The 25030-nt window shown below is 38.4% G+C and overlaps 1 protein-coding gene across 1 annotated transcript in view; it reads left to right on the forward strand.

Annotated features, from left to right (window-relative positions):
• The window catches only part of LOC127424116 (phosphatidylinositol 3,4,5-trisphosphate-dependent Rac exchanger 1 protein-like), a 93102-nt gene that overhangs the window by 58819 nt on the left and 9253 nt on the right, over positions 1 to 25030 (forward strand). The window contains exons 12-32 of the mRNA XM_051669020.1: positions 1083 to 1186; positions 1901 to 1950; positions 2934 to 3009; positions 3360 to 3432; positions 5415 to 5557; positions 7400 to 7492; positions 9996 to 10144; positions 10477 to 10562; positions 12715 to 12854; positions 13013 to 13115; positions 13293 to 13474; positions 13609 to 13770; positions 13931 to 14141; positions 17620 to 17875; positions 19004 to 19210; positions 21203 to 21291; positions 21416 to 21498; positions 22056 to 22146; positions 22617 to 22745; positions 23345 to 23386; positions 24673 to 24890. Of these exons, the coding sequence (XP_051524980.1) occupies positions 1083 to 1186; positions 1901 to 1950; positions 2934 to 3009; positions 3360 to 3432; positions 5415 to 5557; positions 7400 to 7492; positions 9996 to 10144; positions 10477 to 10562; positions 12715 to 12854; positions 13013 to 13115; positions 13293 to 13474; positions 13609 to 13770; positions 13931 to 14141; positions 17620 to 17875; positions 19004 to 19210; positions 21203 to 21291; positions 21416 to 21498; positions 22056 to 22146; positions 22617 to 22745; positions 23345 to 23386; positions 24673 to 24890 (2687 nt within the window). The remainder of the gene's footprint in view (positions 1 to 1082; positions 1187 to 1900; positions 1951 to 2933; positions 3010 to 3359; positions 3433 to 5414; positions 5558 to 7399; positions 7493 to 9995; positions 10145 to 10476; positions 10563 to 12714; positions 12855 to 13012; positions 13116 to 13292; positions 13475 to 13608; positions 13771 to 13930; positions 14142 to 17619; positions 17876 to 19003; positions 19211 to 21202; positions 21292 to 21415; positions 21499 to 22055; positions 22147 to 22616; positions 22746 to 23344; positions 23387 to 24672; positions 24891 to 25030) is intronic.

Here is a 25030-nt window from a genome sequence, read left to right on the forward strand (position 1 = left end):
AACAACATTCTTAAATAATTCATTAGTGTTTGAGATGAAGGGAGCATTATAGCTCTACATTACAGCCAAGGGATTCTAACATATTCAGGCAGAATGAAAAAACTGACATACACCAGAGGGGATAAATCCAAGTATAAGGGCTGAGGCAGTCGATCAATAATATGGTGGCAGCATTCGAGGAGAGGTCAAATAGGCTTTTGTGTACAGTTAGACCTCACACGCTTTGATTAAAGGAACTGTTCACCCAAAAATGAAAATTCTCTCATGATTTACTCACCCTCATGCCGTTCCTGATGTGTATAACTTTCTTCTGCAGAACACAAATGAAGAATTTATTTGAAGAATATCTCGATATTGCCCATACGATGCAAGTTAATGGTGACCAGAACTCTGAAGCTCCAAAAAACACATAATTGCAGCATAAAAGTTTTCCAAAAAACTCCAGTGGTTAAATCCATATCTTCAGAAGTGATATGATAGGTGTGGGTAATGAACAGATAAATTTTAAGTCCTTTTTTTCTATAAATCTTCTTCATTTTTTGCGGGGGGGTAATTTGCATTCTTTGTGCATATTGCCACCTGCTGGTCGGAGCTGAACAAAAGTGGAGATTTATAGTAAAAAGGACTTTAGTATTGATCTGTTTCTCACCCACACTTATCATATCACTTCTGAAGATATGGATTTAACCACTGGAGTCGTATGGATTACTTTTATGTTGCTTTTGTGTTATGTATAGTTCTGGCCACCATTCACTTGCTTTGTATGTGCATACAGAGCTGAGATATTCTTCTAAAAAATGTTGTTTGTGTTCTGCAGAAAAATAAAAAAATCATAAACATCTGGGATGGCATGAAGGTGAGTAAATCATGAGAGAATTTCTTGACTTTTTTTGGGTGAACTATTCCTTTAATCACTGACATCTTTAACATGTTTATTAGGGGTTTACTGCAGGCTGAGGCCATTAGATCAATTTAAAATATTAGCTCTGTTTAGCTCATATTGCTGTTTCTTGTTAATAGTTTGATGTTTTATATGAAATAGAAGTTATTAAATGTGTGTATGTCTGTGTTTTCCCCTGTAGTATCAGATAAACACCAGTTTAAGAATGAGCAGGTGTTGTATCGTTTTCGTTACGATGATGGCACTTATAAAGCCAGGAGTGAAATGGAAGACATCATATCAAAGGTATCAAACTCACTCACCTTCACCCTTTTTTGTCTTTCTTTTTATTTATTACAATAATTTTTAACTTTATATAAAATAACTTTTGTCTTCTTTTTAGCTCTTTGGTTTCTGACAGCCTAGTCAATACAATTTCAAGTTTATAGGATCTTTTTATATTTTTCTATTGTCTATCCCCTTTTCTCCCCAATTTTGAATGCCCAATTACCACTACTTAGTAGGTCCTCCTGGTGGCGTGGTTACTCGCCTCAATCCGGCTGGCGGAGGACAAGTCCCAGTTGCCTCCGCTTCTGAGACCGTCAATCCGCGCATCTTATCACGTGGCTTGTTGTGCATGACACTGTTGAGACTCCGCATATGGAGGCTCATGCTACTCTCCGCGATCCACGCACAACTTACCACACGCCCCATTGAGAGCGAGAACCACTAATCTAAACCACGAGGAGGTTACCCCATGTGACTCTACCCTCCCTAGCAACCAGGCCAATTTGGTTGCTTAGGAGACCTGGCTGGAGTCACTCAGCACACACTGGATTCGAACTCGTGACTCCAGGGGTGGTAGTCAGCGTCAGTAGTTTATAGGATCTTAAATATAAATGGTCACTAAAAATTTGTCAAATGTACAAATCTTTGAAAAACAGGACAACAAGCTGAAATACATAAAGAGAAGCAGTTGTTTGTGCAAATGCATTATATAATTGTGTGTGTCTCCAACAGGGAGTGAGACTCTACTGTCGTCTCCACAGTCTCTTCACACCTGTTATCAAGTAAGTGACACGTTTTGTGCCATAATGTGAGCTTTATACATACCACACTGTTACTTGTCATTAAAGGTTTAAGCTAATGTGTAATGAAAGATCTGACAGCACATTTTGCTAACTCTTTTTTTTTTTTTTTTTTTTTTTTTTTTTATAAAGAGGTTGCATGTGGAGATTAGCAGAACAATAATATTTACTTCTACATTTCTTCATTAATCAGATGCTTTTATCCAAAGCACAAATGTACAAATGAGAACAATACAAGCAGAAGTGATTCATCCAGTGGAGAAAACAATACAAGTACCATACCATACCAAATTTCAGTTGAGTATTAGAATAGTACTACACTACAGAAATGTTAAGTGCAGAGCAATGGAGAAAGGATTGTTAGGATTTTTAATGCTAGTTAGTTAGTCAAGTGCTCACAGAGATGTTGTCTTCAGCCGTGTTTTGAAGATTGCAGTGGATTCTGAAGTTTAGGTGGGGGACAAGTATTTCATATTTATTTCTTATTAATCATTTTAACATGACACATCTCATTGTTAGTTATAAAAGTCTAGATAAATGGGTGTTGAATAGCATCTGTTTTGGTAGGTGTTTGTTTAGTGTGGAGTCACCTTGGAAAGCTGCACATGACACACTAATCTGAGTGTGAGAGCACGAGTCATATTGCTTTTCTGTCACCAATCACCTTTGATATCTCACATAAAGAGCTGAGAAGGAGCCATTGAACTGCCATTGGGACCAATTTTAAGCTCAGACACACAAATTAACGCAGAACGTGTCGCTTACTCGCCCTTAAACAGATGCATTTTTTTTATCTTTATAGGCAACTTACTCAATTACAGTATAATAATTGCAAGGACAGACCCCCCTGGAGCAATCTGGGGTTAAGTGTCTTACACAAGGGCCTGGTACTAATAGAATACCGCAGCTGGTAGAAGATCTTTCTAGTTCATTGTTCACCAATTTTGTATTTTTATTTTATACAGAGACAGAGACCATCACCTGAAAACCTTCAAATCCGTCATACCAGCTAGCAAACTGGTGGAGTGGCTTGTGTCACAGGTAACGTTTAGATTTGGCAATGGCCAACCTTCCATTCCCCCACAGCCCTCTGCAGCTGACATTATTGCATAAACACACTTCCACACTCTCTCTCATCCCCTTCACCTTCTTTCACTTTTGAATTTGATTAATCTTTTTAGCTCATGTCTTTTGGTTTTTCATGCATAATTTATACCCTATTTCTGCTCTATTTCAAGTTGCAAAGTGCTCTGAATTTGTGCTTGAATATTCATCCTCCACAGTTTCTCCATTGTGTCATTTCATCCCCAACATAGAAAAGTCATCTAATGTGCCACGCCTCACCATCTCGTCTGTTTTGTGACTTTGTGTGTGGTATTTTTGCTCGACAGGGCGACTGCACGAGCCGTGAGGATGCGGTCACTCTTGGCGTCGGACTCTGCAATGCCGGTTTTATGCACCATGGTCAGTCTGCATGGTGACTGTACTCCACAGGTTTTAATATAGAGACTGCTTCATAAAGTGTCTGTTATATAGAAACAGGATTGGGTTTTGGGTTGGTTATTGTTCTGATGTCAGTCCTAAAATACTGCTACATATTCATTTTTAAGAAAAAATAAACTATAAACGTTTAAAAATCTCCACCAAAAACAGCACTTTTATGATTTACAATTGTAGTGAATTACTCTGTCTCTGGTGGTTAAATACCCTGCAGGTTTTGCAGTTTTCCATGGCCTTCTCTGTTTGCTATTGCAACACATTTAGTGTTTTGGACAAGGGATTGAACCGTGACAGTGTATGTTTCTGTGTGTATCAGAGAGTGTGAAAGAACTTTGACACTTGGAAGCACTAAAGAAGTCTGGGAGTTATGTTGAAACCAGGGTTGACTGTCAATTAAAAATGTTAAATTAATTACATGATATGCAGAGTAATTCATTAATATATCAATACTTGCTGAGATAAACTCAGCAATAAAGATAATTCCAAAACTTTTTATTATTGTGGCAGACGAAAGCATTGAATAGGTATAATCTAATAACTCTAATAACTAATAAAAAGCGCTATTCTGTTCCGTTCTGTAGCGCTCCGTCAAGCTGATCTTATTGAAACACTATACGATCTAGTAGATGTGTTTTAATTGTGTTAGTGTTTTAATCTCACTATATGACTACTATAAGGCTAATTTATTTATTTTTCTGTATAAATTCATTGATTAATGCAATAGGAGAAACAGTTACTGTATGATTGATTATTCTCAAACACTTGGAATGTCAGAAGTCGATGTATGTGTGTGTACAAAAAAGAGCAAAAGTAACTAACTATTGTTTTAAGAGATTAACTGCTGTTGGAACAACATCTGGGGTCTCTGCTGGAACAAAAGTTAGTCACAATAATATAAAAGAACTTTCTGATGAGATACACGTACTGTAGACTCATGCATCCTGTCAGAGTAATAGTAGTGTTTTACTACTGTCACGTCAGATCCCGACCTCCAAAACAATCCCCAACAATATTTTGCTTGGAAGACATGGACAGAACAGCATGTCCCTCCAAAGCTTTCCCTGTGCGTGCGCGTGCACGCACACACACACTCTCTCTCTCTCTCTCTCTCTCTCTCTCTCTCTCTCTCACACACACACACACACACACACACACACACACACACACACACACAGAGATATACTCACTGTCAGTATCTTCCTTAGAGGGAAAAACACTCTTACACGCCAGGTTTTCTACAAACTGCAGACCTGTTAAATCCTGTGCCTTCATCCTTCACCTCACATTTTTCCAAACATCAATCCCAGACACATCAAGAGTTGTTTTGATGGCTACTGAGAGGTGATGCAATTGGCCCATTTCACACTGTCAAATCATTTTGTCATCAGCAGATATGAGCAGTACTGAATTATGGAGCCAAAGTGTTTAGTTTTACCTGTATGTAATGGTGGGAAGGGGTTAATTTCAATGTAATTTCACAGGGTTCCCACAGTCATTGGAAAACCTGGAAATATCAGGGTCAATTTAAAATGTTGTTTTCCCACATTTAAACAAATAATAATTTTGTAGTGATACACTGCTCTAAAATATATTTTACAAATAGAAATAGCTATTGTGTAGTCTGCAGCTGATTTGTGAACTAATAATTCTTTAAGTTGGTTCTATCAATGAATATATTAAACCATAAACCAATCTGATTCTATAATGAGTCATTTCTTGAACATAAATGATTCATTATAGAACATAAATGTAAGTGTAAATAAATATAGAACTGTTATTGAACAGAAGTGTTTTTATTGTAGGATTGGTCTGAATTGAATACATTTTTTAAAATCAGTATCCTCTATTCATAGTCAACTGGAATGGTCATTGAAATCCATTGCTCAAAAAATCTGAGAACCATGATTTCAGTTAAATTCAATTTCTGAACTTTTTCTGCTTTGCAGTTCTGGAGAAAAGCGAATTTAAGGATGAGTCACAGTTTTTCCGTTTCTACGCTGATGAGGAGACGGAGGGCACTAGCTCCAAGAGTAAACAACTCCGGAGTGACTTTAAGCTCATCGAGAACATCCTTGCCAAATCCCTAGTGGTGAGATACACACACATATGCTTGCATAGCAGGGATTCCACCCCTGAGGAGGGTATAGAAGGATATCAGTTTTAAAGCTTTCTCACTTTGAAACTAGTATCAACAATTCAAACTAACAAGAAAATTGAAAACTCAGTGATTTCATGACAATGTTCCACTGTAATCGCAAAGGGACAAATATGTACACAGGCACACCCACACATACTAAAAGGCACACAATACAGTGGGATCCAAAACTCTGAGACCACCAGTGAAAATGCTACTATTTTGCATTTTTCTTGCAAATTACATTATCATGATAACAATGTTTTTCATGGCAAATGATATAATAAGCAAAACAATTCGACCAAAAATTTGAATGACAAATTGACATGTCCCCCTTCTGCTTAAATGACAGCATGCACTCAGGTTAGATTTTATTTTGAATCCCAGATGTAGTCTTGGAGACTTTTGGACCCCACTGTACATCTGCTATTACACGCACAGTCACACTTAAACTCAGCCGTCACCAGCACATTGATTTTTCTCCTCCGTGCTGGTGCAGGGCCAATTTAGACCCTCTGCATCCCTCAGTAATTACCTTGACCTTTACAAACTACCCTTTCATCACATGTAGACAGACAGATTTCTCCTCCAGACCATCAAATACTTCAAGATCTTGCTTTCTCTGCCATCTGATCAGAAGTGCTTCTCGAATTATCCAGCAACCTCTTGAATCTCTCTTTACTTTCTCTTATGTCAGGACCCCCCATGCTATGTCTCTCTCTGATATCAGAGACAATTCCTAAAAAAGATGGGATGTTGAATAAAAGAAAGGAAATCATTTACAGGGCTGGAAAAACATGTTCTGCTTTAGCCCGTAGCTAATAAAAGAACGACCGCCTAGTTGGCCTATGCCTAGAAACAGCCCTGCTGTGGAGAAATTGAGCATTATATCCTTGTTATGATCCAGAGATGAACATACTGTCTCATGGCCTAAAGCCAATGTACATTTCATCCATGATGACACCCTCAGTGCCTTTACCCCCTGAGCTGAACTATTAGCAGCTCGACAAGACCCTCCTGGGGCTGCAGCCATGGCACATTTGAACAGATTATGGTTTTGATATTTTTAGTAGAAAAGACTTAACATCTTTTGGGCTGTAGAGGATATGTAGCTTATTCACACATTTGCACAAACACTGCTGGCACAGTTGACATAGACATTGACATAGAGATGCTGAATCATAGTTTGAGTTCTCAATGTAAAACTCTTTTAGTCGAGGTGTACCGCTGAATTTACTCTCAGATGTACAAATGAATATATCAGGAGCAACTTGTTTTTAAATCTATTTTAAAAGCCCCACAAAATCACTTTACAAGCACAGTGTTTTATTGTTTTTTTTTACTGTGTTGATGGAAGTTGGGCAGGGAAATATTGAAGGGCTTGTTACTTAAAAAAAAAATTAGCCAATAGCCTTTAGTTACATCACAGCAATTAATGTGATTTTCTACTTAGATGTAGGTGGTATTAGGGGGAGGGGCATTCTTATTCCAGAGAGCATTTGATTAGACAAAATGAAAGTGTGCAAGATGAGTCATAAATATTTTTGGTCTGTCTTCTGGGAAGAGAAAGACTGCATGTAAACTTTAAATGTGTGTATCTGCTAAAAGTTAATTTTGTCAACTTTTAGGAGTACACTTGCATATAAATGACCTCAAAACTGACAGACATGGACTAAAAGCCACAAATCTTTAATTTTGATTTCATTGGCCAGTTCAAGTATAGCTTGGGTAACTGAGTATGTGTGTGACTTTATGCCCTGGTGTTCATGACATTGTGCTTCTGTTGGCCCTAAACAGATTCATCCTGAAGAGGAAGACTATGGGTTTGAGATTGAAGAGAAGAACAAGGCCATCATAGTGAAGAGTGTGACCAGGGGATCATATGCAGAGGTATGGGGGATTTTCCCTAGTAAGCTGCATTTCTTTCTTTTTTCTTGTTAGGCATTTCCACATTCTCTCCATATATATGAGGTAGTTGTCTCCCATTGGGAGTAACTAAGCCTTAGAGCTCTGGTCATTTGGAGTAAGAAAATTGCATTTGTTTTTTTTTGTTTTTTTTTTTGCATGTTTATAATATATTAACTCTGAATCTAAGGTGTTTGTTTACTTAATTGTCATTTCTAAAATAAACATCTTATGTACTTACCATAAATGAGACATTCACATTTGTAACATTTTTAAATATTCATTCATTATATCATTATATAGAGGTCCATTATTTTTGAAAGGGAGTGTCCTTCTGTGCATAGCAGCACATCATATACATTGAAACACATTTATATGTTCTTCATATTTTATATAAAAAAAAAAATTCTTGTCCATGAAACTTTTTCAGAGGCCACAAGGCTATACACCGATCAGCCACAACATTAAAACTCCTGTCTAATATTGTGTAGGTTCCCCTCATACCGCCAAAACAGCGCAAACCCGCATCTCAGAATAGCATCCTGAGATGATGTTCTTTGGTATTATTTATAGATATGGGTTTGAGTAAAATGGACATTTTTGTTTTATTCTATAAAGTACTGACAACATTTCTCCCAAATTCCAAATAAAAATATTGTCATTTAGAGCATTTATTTGCAGAAAATGACAACTGGTCAAAATAACAAAAAAGATGCAGTGTTTTCAGACCTCGAATAATGCAAAGAAAACAAGTTCATATTAGTTTTTAAACAACACAATACTAATGTTCTAACTTGGGAAGAGTTCAGAAATCAGTATTTGGTGGAATAACCCTGATTTTCAATCACAGCTTTCATGCGTCTTGGCATGCTCTCTACCAGTCTTTCACATTGCTGTTGGGTGACTTTATGCCACTCCTGGTGCAAAAATTCAAGCAGCTTGGCTTTGTTTGATGACTTGTGGCCATCAATCTTCCTCTTGATCACATTCCAGAGGTTTTTGATGGTGGAGATTGGGTCTTGATCCGGTGGTCCTCCATCAACACCTTGATTAACCTGGCTGTGTGGCATGGAGCATTGTCCTGCTGGAAAAAACAATCCTCAGAGTTGGGGAACATTGTCAGAGCAGAAGGAAGCAAGTTTTCTTCCAGGATAACCTTGTATGTGGCTTGATTCATGTGTCCTTCACAAAGATGAATCTGCCCGATCCCAGCCTTGCTGAAGCACCCCCAGATCATTACCGATCCTCCACCTGATCATCTGATGTTTAGATGGAAACCTGGAGAGGCCTTCAAGCCACAGTGTCTTACACCCACTCTGAAATTTGGTGGAGGATCGGTGATGATCTCAGTATGCTTCAGCAAGGCTGGAATCAGGCAGGTTCGTCTTTGTGAAGGGCGTATGAATTGATAAAAAGTGCATTCCCTTCACAAACTCTTAAAAAAAAAAAAAAAAAAAAAAGAAACCCAAACCTCGCAAAAGCTCTTTAGTATATAGACTAACCAAGATTTTTTCCAAGGTCTTTTGTTGGATGTGACTTAATATGTGTAATCTACATACAGTATCTTTTAAGATTGCCTTTAGGGGATAAACCCTGATGAGTATGGTTCACTTGAGGGAGGATCTCTTCAACAGGGATACCTAATTTGCAGTGCATAGTGTAATATATTTTCATTCTCTGTAGAGCTCTGTCAGGTATTTATGGAAGGAGTTTGGTAGATAATTATGGTTACGATCTAAACCACCTAATTTTACCCCTACTGTGACCGTTAGACCTAACCAAGACATTTTGTCTGTATTAAACTGTCTCTGCAGTATGTACAGAAGTGGAGAGTGTCTTGCTAATGGTGATAATCAATGGAACTGCTGCAATTCTATTTGTGTACTGACACTTACGTCACAGCACTGTCAGATCTGCAGTCAGTCAGTCAGTCTGTCAGGCCCAGGCCACGGTTGCTTAATTCATTCCACTCCCTCTTCCTTCACAGTTCTGCTCTCTGGGGATCTGTGAGAAGCAATTAAGCATGTCCCATCATATTCTTCACAGAGTCCTTGCTCTGTTTTCTCTCATTTTCCCTTTCTTTTTTTTATCCCTTTTCTCTTCTATTCCTCTCCTTTTCCTTACCTTTTCATATTTTTATCCCTTTGTCTTTCCTTTGTTTTCATTATCCTTTTCCTTATTTCCTTTTCCTTTAGCTTTTCCTTACTCCTTTCCTGTTCTTTTCCTTTGCCTTACTCCTTTTCCTTACTACTTTTCTCTCCCTTCTTCATTTTTCTTTCTCTTCCTTTTCCTTACACTTTTCCTTCCTTTTCCTATTCCTTACTCCCAACTGTTTTCATTTACCTTTACCTAACTACTTTATTTTCCTTTACCGTACTTCTTCCATTTTCCTTACTTGGGAACACATTTTTTTAATGATTGTTTGTATCTGCACACAGCTGGATTGTTGGGATTTATTTCCACTGTATGGTATTTTTGCTTTGTGCAGATGGCAGGGCTACAGGCAGGTAGGAAGATCTACTCCATTAATGAGGATCTGGTGTTCCTGAGGCCATTTTCGGAGGTGGAGACCATGATCAACCAATCCTTCTGTATACGTCGCTCCCTCAGACTACTGGTTGCCACCAAGAACAAAGAGTGAGTCTTTGTTCAAGTCAGATATCGTACTCTTGCACACATCCACACACGTTAAATGTAGACGGGTACATGTAAAAGGAACCTCCTGGTATTAGAGTTACATGCAGGAGAGCCTGCAAAGCACTGTTCTTTTCAAAAGAGAATGAATAATTAAATGAATGCCGTCACTTCTTGTTCCTCAGTGTTGACACTTACTGAATATGTTTCTCAGACAATGATGTACTTGCAAGAAGATACTGTACTAAATAAAAGAAAAGGTGATAATAAAAAAATGTGGGAAAGAATGCATGGTCTAACATGCCTGCGTCCTGTTTCTGTGTGTGTCTGTAAAGGATTGTGAAGATCCCAGATGTTCATGGCACTCTGCCGTTTGTTCTCTGTGGTTCCTGTCCGCCTTATGTTCATGCAGTGAAGAAAGGTGAGTTCCTGTTGGTTCATAGAACAATCTAGAACAATAAAATTTTTGGTTTACAACTAGGGATGCACCGATACCACTTTTTCTCTTCCGATATCGGAAAACTCCGTATCGGCCGATACCGATCCCAAGCCGATACCAGTGTTGTTTTTTTTGCATAATCAGTTTAGAATATCTTTACATTATTGTGTGGAAATAATTGGGAGTACTCTTTAATATGTAAAGAAACACAAACCTCTAACTACACATTATTTCAATATAAATGTATAGCTTATTAAGAAACACTTTATTATTAACTAGTATACTGGATAATGTAGCAGCAAAATTAACAGTAATTTCAGTCTTCAAGTCTTCAGTAGAAAAGAAACCAGTGTTTTATTTTTACCTTTTTTTTCTTTTCTTTTTTTTTTTTCAAAAATGTTTCAACTTGCATCTGGACTTTAAAGGATTCAGATCTCTTTTTTGTTCAATTTAGTTGTAAGACATCAGTCCATTTTTCATTCACACAGTTATTTTTTGGAATCCATTCGATTCCAAAATAAATATTAAATATTGTTATAAATTGTAAACAAATACTAATGATGATGATAATAATAATAATTAATTGTTATTAATATTATTATTGACATTTAATTTTAAATACAACAGTAATATATTTAAATTGTGCACTTTTTAAACCCTCATGCTTTTAGTTTGACATTCTAAACTCTCCAGGAACTCCTGTATGTGTCTGTTTGTAGGCAAGTTCACAGTAGTTTAATTCGCTTCTTATTCAAATTCTGGTAAAGTGCACCTCTGATGCCATTTTAAATGCATATTATAAGTGAACCGAACTATTGAGCATCTACATCTGAGATGCTGTTCTTGAGTAGTGCTCAAATATTGTGCGCTACTGTGAAGGCTAAAAATAACCACGAGTGCATCACCAGCCTGTGCGTAAGTTTGTGTCAACAGAGCAGCACCATTCACTAATGCGCTGGCGCTGAGCATACTATATATTTACTTATTAAACACAGCCTTTTGTGATTCACAGATCACACATCTTCTAGTGGCTTTGAATAAAATGCCACTTTTTTTTTTACAAAATGCAATAATTTAATAATTAACCACGAAAAAAAAAAACGATATCAGTAGAGCACTATTATAAATACTGTCCTCCTCAATGTCTATAGTGATTACGGCCCTGCCCCTCTCTAACCTGCCAGGCAGATGTTTATGTGCTATTAAAAGCTTTCAAATAGAGCAAATTCATGAGAATTGCTATCATGAGATGAACATCTGGATCTCTGAAACTGCTGCTCACCGTTTGAACCCAAACTCAGAAATCCCTCCACATGTTTCTGGTTTTAAACACCACATTCTTTTGAAGTTAAAGCACTTAGCTCATCTTCACGGCATTCAGACAAATGCAGAGATTTATGATGTGTCATTATAGCAGCTTTCATCATTGAAAGTGCTCCTGCATGAAATGCACACAGAGTACAAGTGTGTAAATTCCAAAATAAGTGGTCTTTTCATATGCAGACAATAGAATATGTGAAATCTTTTTAAGCAATAATCAGTTTAAGAATAAAAGTTTGTCTTTCCTCATAAATATTTTTGTTGCTGTGATTTGTTGGGCTGTGATGCCAAATTAAAAGTCTCTCCATCAAACAGCTTTTTTCAAGTCTATTTAGTGCACAGGAGAAAACACGGATTGGTCTGAGAGGGTGTGTGTGTGTGCATCTCGCACACAATCATTATGAGCATAAACTTATGATCTGTCATATTTAGTTGAGTTGACATACCAGGACAGGTTGCTGAGAACATGGTTTATGAAAAGCTAGGCTTTAAAAAGCAAGAAAGTACTTCACAAAAATTCCAAAAGCATTTTAAATGCATTACTACGTGCACACATAGCCAGACTGCAACTGTACAAGGCAATGCAAAGTCCCTACTGATGGCCCTTAAAGATTTATTGAAACAACAATCAACAAATTGTCCCCAGAAGTTAGAAAAATCTGACAAACCTCCTTTTAAAACAATAATACAACATAAAACAGGAGAAGTCTATAATATGTCCACATTTTAAATAGCAAAGTAAAGCTAAGAGTGCGTGCATGTGTGTGTGTGTGTGTGTGTGTGTGTGTGTGTGTGTGTGTGTGTGTGTGTTCAGGCTCAGAGGCAGCAGCAGCAGGTCTTCAGCCCGGTCAGTGTGTGCTCAAAGTTAACGGTAATAACATGAACCAGAGCAGTTACCAGGAAGTTCTGGAGCACTTCAGTGGCCATCAGCCTGTCCTGGAGCAGCAAGACACGGTCAGTCACCACTGCTTTGTTTTGTATATAATATTGCCTTTAATAGGCTACAGTATATAGGCCCACATAAGGGGATCCTGAGGTTATTTGTTTCTCAAGCTGTATACCCGTTTCCTTCCTATGTGATTTTTATTTAGCTTGTATGTGTATGCACACAGAACTGTGGTCAGTGGGCATACCGTGTGTATGAAGATGTGGAAGAGCATTTCAGGACCTGTGAGAACGGCTCGGATTCAGAGGACGGCTGTCCTAATGGAACAGGTAGTGTGTGTGTTGGTCGCAGGCATTGCATGTTGATGACTCAGTGATGGACATATGCAATCACTGTACAATTGAATTGTTAATTTGCCCTTTTAATGTGTTTTGGATTTAATACCAAAAGTATTAAGGATGCATCAAGACAGATGGTTTATATTTATAATACTTCGCATGTTCTAGGCTCTGTTAAAAGACTGGAACTGTTGTCCATCTCTGGCGATGTTCCTTCAGTCAGACTGAATGTGGACAACGTTCATGTCGAACATGGGGTCGTGTATGAGTATGTCAGCACAGCAGGGATCAAACACTGTGTTCTGGAGAAGATGGTGGAACCCAAGGGCTGCTTCAGCCTCACCGCAAAGGTCAGCCCAGGGTCATGCTCATGCCTAAACACACATACTTTGTGCCTGCCCCAAAATATGTCCTCATTTTCAGAAACAGAATTTGTTTTATGCATCCAATCACATGTTTCCTGATGTGTGTTGTTTATTGTCAGATTCTGGAGGCTTTTGTGAAGGATGACAGTCTATTTGTGAGGAGCTGTCGGCAGCTAATGGCTCAAAATGAGAAGGTGGTGACCATGCCACAATTTGAGTTTCGAAACATCTGCGACACCAAACTGGAGAGCATAGAAAAACGCATCTGCAGCTATACACAGGTGGGACATCTTTCTCCCTTTGTTATATCCTTTATCTTTTATTAAAAAATTATTAGCTCCAGTCTTGGATTCTGATTGGAATCCACAATACAGTAACAGCCATTTTGTTGTTGTTATTGTTTTAATTTAGCTTGTTTTTAATACTCTGACTTGCTCTCAGTTTGTAGAGGAACTGCAGACTAAGGCCTGGCCCATGTTTAAGCAGGCAAGCACTAAACCTCACGCTCTGGGCTGTATGGACTTTGTCCCCACCAACTGTCACCTGAACCTGATGCAGGTGTCCTGCCCCAAGAGCTCCACCTCTACTGGCCGAGCCTTCAGCATCCGCTTTGGACGCAAGAACTCCTTCTTTGGCCTTGATCCCGACCAAGGTAACAAACTGTTTGACTATTTTGGACAGTCAGCACTGTTTATTTAGTTTAGAGGATACCTAAATGATACATAGAATTTTGACATCTAAGAAATGACAATGATTAGTTGAAATGTGTAATTTTCGTGTCACTAGTGTCACCATACATTAGTGTTTTCAAATATATTTCCTGATCTCTCCCTGGGTAAAAAATATAGTCATGCACCAAACTTGCTTGGTTGAGCCAATGTTGCTATGTTGGGATGGATTCACAAGCAAACTGAGCAATGTTTTGACATACGGAACAATGTTTATTCTTTTCAGAGAAATCAACCTACCAATGGGTTAATTAATTATCAATGGGCTTAATAAGCGGGGATAGGAGAAAGAATTTTAAGCACATATCACCTTGAAATACTATCACCAAAAAATCTCAGAATTCCCAAATAGGTTTCTCAGCAATTAGGTAGATTGTGAATTCAACACATGGGACCAGTTAACCAAATCTCCCCCTTATGGTCATTGAAAGCTGTAAAATAGTAATTAAGCCAGACAGTGAAAACCACACAGGCCTTGTAAAAGTCACGGCCTGCTATTCCCAAAGCGATCCAGAGCCTTTTAAAGCTTTTAGGTTTAAAGCGCCTCCATCAGACCTCCATTAAGGTGCCATTATGCCCTGATGAGTGCATGGCTTAGGTGATGTCATCCTCCCCTGTCCCATAGGCCCACAGTCTACTATTATCTTGAGGCCCAAAGCCTCTGTCTTTTCCTATGAAAAATGATTGTTGCTTATGAGGTCTGATGCTTTATTTAAGGTAAATGTCGTGACATCATTGGCCATACTAGTTCCACCTGCTCAGATTGCTGCAGCCAAACTTGCTGTCTAGCCGTCATGTGTAGTTGGGAAAAGAATCACATACTGCTTTTGTTCCTTGAGCCTCCTTAGCATGAGAGCTTTTTGATTTTCTGTCTCTGCTACACATCTGCTCTGCAGTTGTCTCATGGTCAGAGATGTTTAAAATTCCTCTGCTGCCTCATGCTCCATGGGCTTTACCATATACAAGAGAATGCTTCACTGCATCTGAAGTTTTTCAGGCATTGAATCCTCCTGTTTTATGGACTCAGAATCTATGTTCCAAAACCTGAGCTGCCTTACCTGACTTAATTTGAGGCACCATAGGCACACTCTTGAAAATGGACCCAATAGTTGTGTGTGAACTGCATTTCTATGCTTATTTGAATATTACCAAAGTCTTTCTAGCAAGTCAGTCCTTTGGTGTGCATCTTTGGGAGGCTATTTCCAGTCATGCTAGTGCAGCTCCTATCTACTTGAATGGGGGAACACAGAAATCTCAAAAACGGTTGGTCACGATTACGATCAAAGAACATATTTCAAATCAGCAGTAAAATCTGACAACGCTGGTATCATAAATTGTGCTTCTTTACCTCAGATTACACTAAAAAACAAAATTTTCCCTGCTTGTATAGCTAATGCACATGTGCGTTCTCAAGATGATTGACAGGTGATGCCTGTATCTAAAGGTGACTGGCTCCTTTACCTGTAAGGCGGGACTTCCTTTCTAAGTCAGAAGTTCACATACACCTTAGCCAAATACATTTAAACTCAGTTTTTCACAATTCGTGACATTTAATCATAGAAAACATTCCCTGTCTTAGGTCAGTTAGGATCACAACTTTATTTTAAGAATGTGAAATGTCAGAATAATAGTAGAGAGAATTATTTATTTCAGCTTTTATTTCTTTCATCACATTCCCAGTGGGTCAGAAGTTTACATACACTTAGTTAGTATTTGGTAGCATTGCCTTTAAGTTGTTTAACTTGGGTATCAAACATTTTAGGTAGCCTTTCACAAGCTTCTCACAATGAGTTGCTGGAATTATGGACCATTCCTCCAGACAGAACTGGTGTAACCGAGTCAGGTTTGTAGGCCTCCTTGCTCGCACGCACTTTTTCAGTTCTGCCCACAAATCAGATTGAGGTCAGGGCTTTGTGCTGGCCACTCCAATACCTTGACTTTGTTGTCCTTAAGCCATTTTACCACAACTTTTCCTGGCTAATGTCTTGAGATGTTGCTTCAATATATCCACATAACTTTCCGTCCTCATGATGCCATCAATTTTGTGAAGTGCACCAGTCCTTCCTGCAGCAAAGCATCCCCACAACATGATGCTGCCACCCCCCATACTTCACGGTTGGGATTAAGTTGTTCGGCTTCCAAGTCTCACCCTTTTTTCACCAAACATAACAATGGTCATTATGGCCAAACAGTTAAATTTTTGTTTCATTAGACCAGTCGACATTTCTCCAAAAAGGAAGATCTCTGTCCCCATGTGCACTTGCAAACTGTAGTCTGGCTTTTTTATGGCGGTTTTGGAGCAGTGGCTTCTTCCTTACTGAGAAGCCTTTCAGGTTATTTCAATACAGGACTCGTTTTACTGTGGATATAGATACTTGTCTACCTGTTTCCTCCAGTATCTACACAAGGTCCTTTGCTGTTGTTCTGGGATTGATTTGCACTTTTCGCACCATACTACATTAATGTCTAGGAGACAGAATGCGTCGTCTTCCTGAGCGGTATGATGGCTGCGTGGTACCATGGTGTTTATACTTGCATACTACAGTTTGTACAGATGAATTGGTACCCTTCAGGTGTTTGGAAATTGCTCCCAAGACTTAGACTTGTGGAGGTCCACAATTTTTTTTTCTAAGGTCTTGGCTGATTTCTTTTGATTTTCCCATGATGTCAAGCAAAGAGGCACAGAGTTTGAAGGTAGGCCTCCAATTCAGTACACCTCCTATCAGAAGCTAACTGGCTAATTGTCTAAAGGCTTGACATCATTTCCTGGAATTTTCCAAGCTGCTTAAAGGCACAGTTAACTTAGTGAATGTAAACTTCTGACCCACTGGAATTGTGATATTGTAAATTCAGTGTGAAACAATCTGTCTGTAAACAATTGTTGGAAAAATTACTCGTGTCATGCACAAAGTAGATGTCCAAAATGACTTGCCAAAACTATAGTTTGCTAATATTAAATCTGTGGAGTGGTTAAAAAATTAGTTTTAATGACTTCAATCTAAGTATATGTAAACTTCTGACTTCAACTGTACATCCGTTGACCGTTGGGTGCTAGAGCCTCTTGGTTGGGCATTCCAATTTCTCCCATTAATTTTAATAGAAGTGGCCCGTCTCTGCCAAGTAGTCTCTCGTATCATGTTTTTAGCTTAGCGTCATGTTAATGCTAAACTCAATGACATCAAGTGTTAGTTGAGTTTGCCAAACACTTCACACGAGCTGCACTATTTTTGTGATGCACTGAGTGGTTGCCCATACAGAGTATTCCAAATCAGTAATTTATAAGTTACAGGTAGAATGCTGCCTTAAGTTCAAAAGCTCAAAGATCATCAGTCATCTTAATTGGTCTTAATTAATTAATTGATTAATTGATTGATTTCTGTTTTTTTCTTTTTCTTCCTGCAGCCAATTTGAATCCCATGTCTCACTCTGTACACTGTGTGACCAGCATGGGGGCCCCCTCTTGGAATTGCCTGAGTTTGGATGAAGAGACGGAAGAGAGAGAGGGTAGCATGGAGAATGGAAGGAAGCATGAAGAGGGAGGTCTTAGCTTCCTCCTTAAACAAGAAGACACAGATATCCAGGACAATTACATCTGCCTCTATAACCGCCTGGACATCGCAGTGCGGGAGATGAAGCAATATGTGGCCCAGATAGATGTGTAAGTGATGAGGAGGATGTTGGTCACCATTGTAGGCAATTGATAAGGCTGTTGACAGTGTATGTTTACTTAGGGTTTATGCTGCTACAATTCAGTCACACTTGTTAATTTTTTAGTTGTGGAAAACCTGGAAATATCAGGGAAATGTAAAAGTGTGATTTCCAGGCCTTTAAAAGTCATGGCAATTGAAGGAATTGTTCAACTTAAATCATTATTCACTCACACTTGTTGTTCCAAACCTGTATGCTGTTATTTTTTGGAGCATGGTTGCTATGAACTTCTTGTTGTTTGAATTCTGAGATCTATATGAACATTCTTCAGAAAATAATTTTTTTGTGTGTTCCATGGGGGGGATGAGATAGCATACAGGTTTGGAATGTGACATTAGGGTGAGTAAATGATGATATAATTTTCATTTTCGGGAGAACTATTCCTTTAATAAAAATGGAAAAGTCATGGAAATTTCAATACTAAATTCAGATTTTTTCAAGGAAAAATGGCACAAATGTATCAAATTCTCACCCAAAATCTTCTTGTCTTGAGAGTACAATCAGTTTTACTATCCTCTTCTTGCCCTCCTCGTTCAAAATTTCAGGATGGTCCTTTTTAATAAAAAGGAATGCTGAAGCCATAACAGATGACTGTGGAGAAGACATTTCCACAACCTCTCAGGAGGAATCGATGTTTGTTATTCACTAGCAAGCATGTGCTGATGTAGAAGAGTCATTTCTCAATCCCATTCTCCTCTCTTTCTCTCCTAACACTTTTCTGTTACTCTACACTTCCCTGTCTGATAAAGGCCAAAAAAGACCATGAATAAAAAAAATAAGAATAGAGGCACAGAGACTCAAATCTATTACATCCAAAGTTTAATTAAGAAAGAAATGAATAATTTGATAATGATCCCTTTTATTTCTAAATGTTTTTCCATATTTACACAAACACAACCTGTTTGTAAGCCACAGCTGCAGGTGTTGTTAATAAATGGAAAATTGATCTCATAACTCAAACAGGTTTAGTGTGAAAGCCCTCTCATAATTTATTGTTAGAGTCAGAACAGTGTTCTGATAACTCATTTATGTCTGGCCCTATTTTACAGCCTCTCTAAATATGACTATTTCATCTTAGACTCCTGTCGTCCATAACCGGACCGACCCAGCCCCAGGGCTCTGAGCCCCCCTCGTTTGAGAGCACCTCTTCAACATCACCTGTACCGGAGGAGACAGACCAAGACAAGACAGAGCATGGAGGGAACAAGAGAGTGTGCTTTAAAGTGAATGAAGATGATCAGGAGGATTCTGGACACGACACCATGAGCTATAGAGACTCCTACAGGTGGGGATAAAATTGCTCGGTTGTTTTTGAGCAATTCAACTTGCTTCTGATATTGTTAGAGCCGTGACATGCTGGTTATTACTTGGACTTGCAAGACTACTTATTTTAACTAGTCGACTAAGTCCAGAAAAGTGAGTTTGATTCCAACCTGCAACATGTCCTGAACACATTACCCCCTCCCCAAAGATTTTGAAACTGGCACAAGCATTTTGTTTTCTCTTGTAAGGTACATAATTTTAGCTATTTTCAGATCATTTAATTTATTTTCATTGAAAACTTATGTAACGTGTATAAAAGATTATTTAAAATCCTGTTCTTTCTACAACCCATGCATGAAGCAACAAGCAAAACAGAGAGAGAGATCCAGAGAGAGAGAGTAAGCGAGACTGGGCTCTTGTCAAACAGATGTTGTTAAAACAGACCCAGAGGGAGATTTCAAACATCCCTTACAAAGAACCTGTTGAACCATAGCAACCCAGAGTCTGCTCTCTTAAACCACTAAACAGTACATTCTGTCACCATTGTTGTATCGTTATATGGGCCAGAGTTTGTTTGGTTTAATCTAGACCCGACTGAGGAGGGCAAAGCTGAGACTGACCACAAACAGCCTGCAGATTTTATGCTTCTGTTGGCCTAAATTGATGCCTGTCTGTGCACTCTCTATCATTATGTGGTGTTCTGCTTTAAAATCCTGCTACTTTGTGAAGGGGTGAGCTCATGCACAGCTGCAGCTGTCATGTTTTATAGTTAGAAAAACATTTTCCTCTATTTATTCACTTACAGTAAGGAACTGAATTTGTCTGTGGGATATAGGAAACCCGTATCATATTGTTATTGTAAAAAGAGGGCTGGTGATTAGTTGGGGTGGGAATCAGCAAGGACTTGGCAGTACCTTAAATTAATATCTGGGTTGAAATGTGCACTTGCTACCTTTAAATTTTTTTGACTTTTCTTATGACAAATTGCTTATGTTTCTCAGTTGTAAGTCGCTTTGGATAAAAACATCTGCTAAATGACTAAATGTAAATGTAATGTAAATGATATGCTAATATTGTGATTCCTTATGTTTTGAATTGCAAAATATATTTATAGTAAATACTTCAGAAATATCAATATTTCATTATTTATAGTGTGAAAGCTTCTGAATGTGTCTGAATGTTAAAATGTGGGAAAGCTTCCTTTGTTTCTCTCTTTCTCTCGCTCAACTTCGGGGAGTTTTGCAACCTGCTGGTCATGAACTGCGTCTATTCTTGGCTTGTGGTGGCACTAAATTTGGCCTCTGCTCTCTGTGGGGTGGGGAAAAGGGAACTTCTGCTACTCTACTACTACTGGGTAGAAGACTATTACTTCCCTTGCATGCTTTTTCGGGCCAAACAAATGTATTTGTCTCCAAGTAAACATTCAAGGCTGCCATGAAGGTGTCTACTTTAACTTGTTGATCCCAGTGGAAAAAGTTGTTGAGGTTTAAATCACTGTGGCTGTTGAAATGATTTTCGCTCTTATAGTCACTAGACTAGTAAGAGCATGGGAAACTGTGTATTTAACTTGGTGAAGGTCACTCCTGCTCGGTTTTGTTCTTTTTCTTCAGCTGTGAAAATCATTTCTGATTTATTATATGAATGTTTTCTGTTTATCATATATCTATTTGATTTGGACACTTAAGAACATGTCCAAATATTCCTGTAGTCATTTTGATCAGTATATCTACACTGTGTTTCTAAATAAAAAAAAATAAAAAATGTCTTGAAATATGTACTTGTGCTTTCTTTAAAATGAACCACTTGCAACTTGGTTTGATATTTTGTTATGAAATGCAATGGCATTCATACATTTTTAAGAGTGCCCACTGCCCACAAACATTTTGGGGCCACTGCACATCCATTTTTGAAATGTCAACAACTTCACAATATGTCTTTTAAACATTAGTAGTTAAAGGTTGAAATATTTTTATCGCATGAACTGAAACCATTTCTGCCTGTGTGTTTTTTGCAGTGAATGTAACAGTAACCGGGACTCAGTGCTGTCATACACAAGTGTCCGGAGCAACAGTTCTTACCTGGGCAGTGATGAGATGGGCTCAGGTAACTGCCCTCTGCCAGATACGGTTGCAGTTTTGATTTTTGAGTTTTGCAGCTACTGTATGTTGAAATTGATTGATTTTTATGAAAGGAAACAATATTATTAATACAATTGATTTATTTACAGGAGATGAGTTGCCATGTGATATGCAGTTCCCTTTAGACAAGCAGGATAAACTACACGGATGTTTGGAACACCTTTTCAATCAGGTATACTGATCAAATCATTATTTTAGCCTCTTTTTTTTCAATTAAAATGTAATACTGTCTTTCTGATACTTGCCTCTCTGACAAAACTCTTCCTCTTTATCTTGTATTTTTGCTCATCAGACGCATTTACATGTGTACTTATTTATTTAGCGGATGTTTTTTATTCAAATGACTTAATTATGTCAAGTCAAGTGCTCATGGAAAAGTTGAAGAGCTGTTCGCCATCAGTATGTTCTGTGTTCATTTATACATCCTTTCTTTGTTTCCCTCTGTTCTTCCTTTCTAACTATCACAGTATCATTTATCACGTTAGCTGCCCTTCCACCACCATCTCTGGCCACCACTATTTGACCTTCAAACCTTTGCTCTTTGCCCTCAGAATCTATCGTACTCTAGAGGTCAGCAGACTTTGACCCCCTCTCCATTTCTTCCAAAGGCCAGATATCAATAAAGGGCCCAGTGTGAACAGATTACATGTGGACAGACCTAAACCAGCAAACCTGGCATTAGAGAGGGCGAGTAGCATGCTTAAATATTTGTGTCTTTTTCGTTTTCAGGTTGACTCTATCAACAGTCTCCTGAAGGGCCCTGTCATGAATAAAGCTTGGGAGGAAACCAAGCATTACCACACCGACCACAGTCAGCCAGGTACCGCCTGGTCAGGGTGTGCATGTGTGCTATATTTGAATGCGTGCTATGTTTGGAAACTCATTTGAGGGTTGTGTGTCTGGTGTATTTGGGTACAGAGTGTGTCTGGAGTTTGTAGAGTACTTTTATAGGTGGAAAGGGTGTGTGTGTGTGTGTGTGCATGTTTCTGTTCATATCTGTACTTTGTTACACCCGCATATGAGGATACTACATTAGATTTTCCAGTGTATCTCATGTATTTTTTGGGTGTGTTTGTATTTAGCATGAATTTTAATACAGAGGTTAAACAGGCGCTATGTATATATTGGTGTTTGTGTATTTTGATGTGTTTTCACACTCAAGCATGCTTGCCAGTTTCACCTGTTGACCTCTTAAAATGTTTGTTATCCTTCTTGAGCACTTATTTTTAAGATATTGCACACCACACCAATTCATTTGAACCTTTCACTCCAACTTTTACTCCTAAACAGAATTTCGGCACACAGATGACTGGAATGTACGCTGGCGGTGCGTCTTGCACAAGAACATTCAGGAAGACCCTTGGAACCTGCCTATTTCAATTAAATCTCTAGTAAACAGCCTTCATCGCTTCGTAGAGGGTATGTTCAATCCTGAAAAGATGCTTAAAGTCAACATGAAATCCAGTTTGACCTAATAGGAAATACTTTATCACCCATTTCTGTTTTTGTGCAAGTTATTCCAAAGGAAAAAAATCTTTCATCAAAATTTTATAATTAGCTCTCCCTTTGAAAAAAAGTTACTAAATTAGTTTAATGCCAGTTAGCATTCATGTAATAAAGGCTTCAGCTTTAATAATTATAACTCTGGATTTAATAACTATTAAATCATAATGACTGTATATTTGAAAAAGAAGCGCTACAATTTGGACATGTCAAGATGCTCCCAAGGGTGAACTCGAACTTCAGTCTCCACATTCAAAAACTAAAAAGTGGGAGCCTTGCAGTGTTTTAAGAGGGGAGTTATGTTCCCCAATCGACCGCAAACTTTCATTCAGGTCTGGCTCCATTCTGGTATGAAATGGCCACTTTTCACGATCCAGTCAATCCCCGATGGATAACATTTGAATTAATACGTTTCATGTTGACTTTAATTCACCTCTACCCATCTATACAGCTGATCCTGTTTTACTTTTTTCTGCGTTGGGTTGTATTGACGTCTATTTGTAATTGTTTTGCAGATGGAAGGAGTCAGCTCTTATTGGCATTGCTTAAATGCACTGGTAAGTTACACCTGGTGTGTGTGAGAGGGTGAGTTGGTGTGGGTGTCTCTCTCTCTCAACCCTACCACTGTTTTGGATTATTCTCAATTTACTGGGACCTCGATGTTCTGCGATAAGGGAGTTTTTTTTTTTTATTTGAATTCTGTATATGGGAGTGTGTGTGCAGCCAGATTGCAGCAGGTTGTGTCTGTTTGTGAGCTTCTGAGCAGCAGTAGACAGATATAAAGTGAGAGAATGGAGAACGTGGGTTTGTCCCGTGGGGTCTGCGGTAGGAGACATATGGAAGCTGTTTAGCGTTTGCTTTGGAACCTGATCTAGAGCCCTGATCCTCACCGCTCCACACACAGCAGCTCCAGACTCTGTTCCCACCCAGCACTACGCTGAAACCCACCATCTGCTCAAAGTATTACACAATCCAAGCACAGGATTCCCTTCAAAACACTGTTTGTACTAAAAGATACATGTTGATCTCTGAACAGTGAATTAATCAGTGAATTAAAAGTTTTAACAGTTCCCTGCAGAATTAAATTAAGAACAGACAGAATGACAGTCTACTCTAATTGATAAGCTTGCTGGGCCGGTTTTTAAATTCTCTAAAAACTCTATATTCTGATTGGATTATCCCTACTTGAAGCTGTTGAAAAAAATGCTGATACATGCTCACCTGTCTGCCAAGTTGGCAATATACTTTCTTTGGTTACCGTAAAGGTCTACAGTTAGACTAATGAACTTTCTTTTTTTATTTCATAATTTTGCGTGGCGGAAGAATTGTTTGTTACTATAAATAATTGTAACTAATTATTGAACATTGGTGTATTTTATCATATTGCTGTTGAAGCTGTGTTATAAAAGCAATAGGTCAATCAAGGCAGTGTGTTGCAGTGATTTTACTATGGTTAAGGGGGGGTTTAGGTGCTCCACTTTGAGTCTTGCCTAAGAACACCCTTTAGCCATGGTAAAATAATTGTAATGAATAGCCTCTCATGGCTTATTGCTTTAATATCTGTGTATCAGGACTACAGTGCTGATCTATATTTTCTTTCTCATAAATGATTGGGGATGAATAGGCCAGTCACAAGTAGTGATGTCTAAGATAATTAAAAAAAAAAAAAAAAAAAAATTACGATTATGAAACATTTCATGTTTTTGAAAAACTTTTGCCATTTAAAAAAAAAATGTTTTTGATTTAATGTCAAGTAGGACAACTATCAAGTCAAAAGTGAGTACACATCTTAATCGTATATATTTACAAGTATCATAAATTCTTCTCTATCCTTCTATTAAAGACACAGAACTCCAGTTGCGGCGGGATGTCATATTCTGCCAGTCCCTGGTGGGGGCATTGTGCACATTGGCGGAGCAGCTTGTGAGCGCATTGAATCTGCGCTTCAACAATAATGGAGAGTATGATGAGGACAGTAAAGAGGTTAGCCGAAAATGGCTAGAGCAGATCGCCACCATTGGAGTGCTCTTTAACTTCCAGTCAACACTCTGTCCTCATGTGGTAAGACAGATTTCCAGCTAGTGCTTAACATCAGCTGATTTTGCTGTTGCTGTTTATGTTAGTTTGAGCAAATAATCTTTGTTCTAGAACAGAACAGGAAGGTCACGTCTTCTCACGGCTAATTCAGTTGCACACATCCC

Source organism: Myxocyprinus asiaticus, chromosome 33, assembly GCF_019703515.2.
Source record: "Myxocyprinus asiaticus isolate MX2 ecotype Aquarium Trade chromosome 33, UBuf_Myxa_2, whole genome shotgun sequence".
Taxonomy (NCBI): domain Eukaryota; kingdom Metazoa; phylum Chordata; class Actinopteri; order Cypriniformes; family Catostomidae; genus Myxocyprinus; species Myxocyprinus asiaticus.